The sequence below is a fragment of the Pimephales promelas genome, chromosome 4 (assembly GCF_988280905.1).
Source record: "Pimephales promelas chromosome 4, fPimPro1.hap1.1, whole genome shotgun sequence".
Classification (NCBI taxonomy): domain Eukaryota; kingdom Metazoa; phylum Chordata; class Actinopteri; order Cypriniformes; family Leuciscidae; genus Pimephales; species Pimephales promelas.
The window spans coordinates 17,366,075-17,371,463 of NC_142772.1; the positions used below are offsets into that span (position 1 = coordinate 17,366,075).

Sequence of the window (5,389 nt, forward strand, 5' to 3'; positions counted from 1 at the left end):
GTAGTCGCGAGCAATGGTCTAATAATCGATATATCGAGTAGCATCTTTGTGGCTACCGCAATAAATAATTATAATAATAATAAAAAAAAGTTTTATCAGATGACACAATAACATTTTGTTTGACTTTTTCTAATCTAATTTGTCAAAATATAGCAGGCCCAGCAGTTTTTTAAAGCTTGATTATTTAAAAATGAAAATCAAGTTTGTAGGCTGTGACTATGTCTATGTGGTGTTTTTAATATGCTACAAAACTTGCAAATTCATAAGTCAACAAAACTGTTGAGTATGTTCTTCTTAAAACTGTGCAGTAAAGAAAAGTCTCAAAAATCACTTCAATGTATGAGCAGGCTTTTCATCATCATTAGGCCTATTATGAAGCGAAGCTGGGAGTTTCAAGAGAAGCCATATTATCCTGGTATAATTTTCCCTTGAAATAAAAAAATGTGAAGCATCTAGCAAGGCTGTTGCAGGTGCATTGTATATGATGCATTACGATGTTATGGTGAATATGACTTTCTCCACTGATGTTCCAAGTTGTTCAAAACATTTGTAAGGATACAGATTTTTAGAAGGCAGCTGTCTGACTCTGACATGGCAAACCGAAACATGGTTTGCATTAGCAATAGATTACCGGTATTAGCTGTTTGATAACATAGTCAAAGGCTAATAATCACCGTGTCCGACTTTATAAAGAGTGACACCATCTTGCAGCGATTACCACAGTAAAGAGTTGATTTGAGTGAGTGGAGGCAGGGCTAATTTCCATATTCAAAATGAAGCAAAGTTGTATTTATGCAAGCTATTTCAAGGGTCTGTTTACATGACACCAATTTCAACTAAAAGCGCAACACTTTTTATGTGTTCTCTGGCCGTTCATGTAGCCTACACGACAACGGCAATTTGGGTGCTTGAAAACGGAAACTTTCGAAAACAGGTTGATGATTTTGACAATTTCAAAAACTTCTACGTTTTAAGCATATCCTTGACGTCTAAATGTACCCTAAGGCATGAATATTTTTTATGGGATACAATTAGAGTATTAAGGGATACAATTATTGACTACTGTGGGAATTTAAACAAAAAAATGTTGTTAGGATAGGCGAAGGTTGGGATAAGAGAAGTAGTAGGCTAAATCGAAATAAAGTGAAAATGAATGACATTGAGAAATCATCACAGAATTTGTTTCCTCTACTGATTCTCTTGTTTAAATCGCGGGATTTACCTAAATCGAAGGAATCAATAGAGGGAACAAATTCTTTGTATTAGTATAGGCTAAGTTGTAACTTACTAAATCGTTGCCTATAGGTTTGAATTAAATCGCAGCACCAATAAATTTAATTATGGAACGATGTGCGAACAATTTGGCCACGAATGAAAGGGATAGTTCAAATATGTCAACGCTTTTGGGTTCTCCCGCAAATTTTTTAAGTCCCCCTACCCAGAAAAAAAACCCCTTGCGTTCGCTCCCATAACTTTTGTGTTCTTTGCAAAAGAACGCAAAGTTTCTCTGGGGAACGCAGAACATTTGCGAGAAAATGCAAAAGCATTGCCAAATAATGTATTTTTCTTTACCATGTCCCTTTAGGAGCTCTTTACCCTTGAGTTGTTCTAAACCTGTATGGGCTTCTTTCTTCTGTTGAGCACAAGATATTTTGAAGGATGTTGGTTACCAAACAGTTTTCAACTAAAAGCGTAACACTTTTTATGTGTTCTCTGGCCGTTCATGTAGCCTACACGACAACGGCGTTTTGGGTGCTTGAAAACGGAAACTTTTGAAAACAGGTTTCAAAGTGAAAGTTTACCCTCTTTACCCTCAAGTTGTTCTAAACCTGTATGAGTTTCTTTCTTCTATTGGGCACAAGATATTTTTAAGAATTTTGGCTACCAAACAGTTGCTGACTTCCATAGTAGGCCTATATGTTTTTCTATAGAAGTTCATGGGGGCTAGTTACTGTACCAACATTGTTCAAAATATCTTCTTCTTTTCTGTTTAACAGAACAAAGAAACACAGACAGGTTTAGAACAACTCAAGGGTGTGTAAATGATGACAGAACATTTATGTTTGGGTGAACTATGCCTTTAAATAAAAAGATTTAACTAAGGAGAATAATTAATAAAATGAGGCCACAAATAATTTTTCTTTTCATGTGCAGAGCTCCGTACAAAACGACTGTTTACAAACAAGCTTCAAATGAAAATAAACCCACCCCAAACTCACAGGTTAGACTAATCTTATGTCTGCTCAAATAAACAGAATATGTTTTGTTTTGGTGTCACTAGTGGCACAGATTATCAATAATTCCTTAATTATTGTAATGGTACGATTTAGAATTTTTTACAATGTTTAAAGGAGAAACTTAATTCATTATGATTAGTAAAAATAACCAACCATACAAAATTTAAAGACATGCTGAAATCATACTGAAACATCATTTTTATTCCAATGAAACAAAAATCCATGTTAAACAGTGCACCTTGAAATGAGTCTATCCACTTTTCACAGACTATGCACCTTTTAATATTAAAGATGGATTTAGCCTGTCTCAAATATTCTAAAGGAAATCTATTACGATTAGTATTACTTATATTACTTAGCAGCAGAATTAGACCACCAAATGAACTGATACATGAGCCATATAACTTCAATATAACTGCTCCCATCTGTTGGGAATCAGTAAATTCATATTCAGTGTATGCTGAAACTCACTTTCCACTTGAGTTAAATGAACACACACCTGCTTGAGGATTATGTGCTGCCGTTGTTTGTCACACCGATTTATATTGTGTTGTGTGACAGTTAGTAATATTATCCTTAGAAAGCATCAGTGTGTTAATAATTTTCCATGGTGTTGTTTTACTCGAAATCTGCACAAACATTTTTTTGTGAAAGAACAATTATTGGAACATACAAACAGGTGAGTGTTTCCATTCCCTTGAATCACATCCTCAGGCCACATTTGGACTCACTGTGACCTTAGGGTAAATTGAATTTGACAGCAAAAATATGAAAAAATTCAACATCCTACTAATTAAAATAAATCTATATTACTTTCAACTAACCCCATCTGTGGAAGATCTCACAAAATGTGCAGCCAGAGAGTCAGAGTTTGCAGAAGAATTTTGTGGAAGTCACATCAGAAATGCCACAGTCTCTAGCTTGAGCCCTCAGAGGTTTTGGACTTATGATTTAAGTCTGTTTCATCCTTTTCATCAGAGTGAAAAGAAACCCGTTGCTCATCCATTCTTTTGGATTGCACTCTCTGAATTAGGCTGAAGAAGTCTTCATCTGGGTCTGGTGCTGGGGGCAAAGAGCACCTCTGATCATTGATTCTGGAGGACTGGAGGAGGGGAGAGGTGATACAGTTCACAACATGCAAACAGAGGAATTCTGAGGCATGTAAGTATAAACCACATTTGTACATCTTGTATTTGATATTGAATTTCAATTACTATCGTTACCTGATACTTTATGAGCATGTTGAAAAACTCGTCACTAGGTTCGTGTGAACTACATGCCTCACACAAGTGTTCCACATTGTTCTGTGCTATCCTGATACCCAGTCGGTCCCCTATACTGGCTCTCTGGTCATCCAGTCTGCGGCTCTGGGAACTGGCTATCAGGTCAAAGAACTCCTCTGTCTGGGTGAGTGAGATGAGGGAGGAGGCTCCTGACAGTAAAGGGGACTGAGGCATGGAGGACTGGGGCCCAGTCGAGGCCTCTTGGGCCTGGGCATTGGGCTGTTGAGGGAGCTGGCAGCGCCGGTTCTCCATGCCGCTGCTTCTGGGGTCTCTAAGCACAGTGAAAGGGCAGACCTCATTAGAGGTGACTGGGACTTACCCTTAAAAAGAACACAGAGCAAAAGATGAAACATTTAATGAAATCACTAATGATCTCTTATTTTAAAGCACATGGTAACCAATCTCACAACACGACAAACTTGATCAAAATGTCAGTAACCTTTTTAGCCAGTGTGGTTAAGTTTGAGGTTTACCCCAAATAATGTAAATATACACTAAAATTCTATACTGAGATTATGAGACACGTGTTTAAATGTATCAACTTTTTCTCAGTTTCTGAAGAATATGTTCTCTAAAGTGTGAAATAGGTCAGGGATAATAACTTATTTTAACATGATGCATAAGCTGCAGTCCAGCAAAGTTGGAATGAGGAAACAATTTAAATTAAAAACAAATTTTATTTCACTTTGTTCCAGGTGTTGCACAAAAGAATACTACTAAATAGTTTAATCTAACAAATAAATAAATAAATTATAAAAAGTAACATAAAAAATATAACATGTAAACACATAGAACGATTTAGAAATGTTATTATAAGAGCAGTATTTAAACATGACATATTTCACATATGACAAAGTTTTAAAATGACTTACAGTTTTATCCTTTTCAAAAAAATCCAAAACCAATAAAGTTCACAAAGGCGCTCTCTACAGGGACTTCATCTGAGAACAGCCATACACCAATTGACACCGCCTCAGGCACTGAATAATTTTCTTGGCAGACATGTCAAGCAGACCTTTCTCTCCCAAGATTGAAACGTACATGTAAATGAACAGCGTGCAAATCTTCTCTAACATAAAAAGAAAATAAATTCAAGAAAAAAATGCCTTATATTCCAGCAAGAATGAGGATGACTTCCCTATCTTCTACATCCAGGTTTCCAATATGCAGGGCTGTCTGTTTTTTCGAGGGGGAGAGGGAGAGAAAGGGAGAGTGAGGGGGAGAGATAGAGTGAAATGGGGCGCAGTTGCCCCTCTCCGCTTACATCATGGTTGCTATAGGAACTGGAAATCGGCTTCCAAATCTCGCTACTGTTGTTCACTCAAACACAGACATATGCACACCAACAAAAACACACACTGTCTGGTGCACACACACACACACACACACACACACACACACACGCACACACACACACACACACACACACACACACACAAATACGAACACACACGCACACATACACACACTGGCTTGCATTCCTGCATTGTTGAGTTCCATTCATTGCCTCCTGGGGGATCAGTTGCCTCTCTCTTTCCACAGTCAGGAAAACTCGAGCACAATTATACCAGGATACAGTGGTCAAGATTACTGTTGTATCTGTCATTTTCATGTCTTTGTTTCAAGCGATGCTGAGCCACTGTCAGCAGAACACAAGGAGGAGGGGTTGCTTGGAAGCTACCATAAGGAGGAGGCAATAACCAAAGATTCTGGGATAAACCAATGCAACATAATGTTGCCTGGGGCCCTTCGCCTGAAATGAATGGATGAATTCCACTCTATTCAGAATTCCCCAAGGGGATAGAGCAGTCTTTCTTGGGATTCCCTACAGTCCAGCACCATGTGCCAGCCAGCAGGCAGCTACAAGAA

At 37.8% G+C, this 5,389-nt stretch overlaps 1 protein-coding gene across 2 annotated transcripts; it reads right to left on the reverse strand.

Moving 5' to 3' along the window:
- Positions 1-2,417: 2,417 nt before the first annotated feature.
- Positions 2,418-4,884, reverse strand: gpsm1a (G protein signaling modulator 1a). Of its 2 annotated transcripts, none has more exons than XM_039671727.2 (3): positions 4,393-4,884; positions 3,461-3,791; positions 2,418-3,339 (listed from the first exon to the last, which is right to left on the reverse strand). In XM_039671727.2, the coding sequence occupies exons 2-3, from the start codon at positions 3,770-3,772 to the stop codon at positions 3,154-3,156; spliced, it is 498 nt and encodes a 165-aa protein (XP_039527661.1). In that variant the 5' UTR covers positions 3,773-3,791; positions 4,393-4,884; the 3' UTR covers positions 2,418-3,153. The 2 variants fall into 2 exon arrangements, with proteins under 2 accessions (XP_039527661.1, XP_039527659.1); XM_039671725.2 differs by having other exon boundaries at positions 3,461-3,840; positions 4,393-4,881.
- Positions 4,885-5,389: the final 505 nt, after the last annotated feature.

What these genes read in the sequence shown, in the direction of transcription:
- gpsm1a (XM_039671727.2), bottom strand. Translation starts at nt 3,772, where the DNA reads ATGGAGAACCGGCGCTGCCAGCTCCCTCAACAGCCCAATGCCCAGGCC. An exon ending in ACATGCTCATAAAGTATCAG is followed by an intron (nt 3,340 to 3,460) that starts GTAACGATAGTA and finishes CCCCTCCTCCAG; the next exon opens with TCCTCCAGAATCAATGATCA.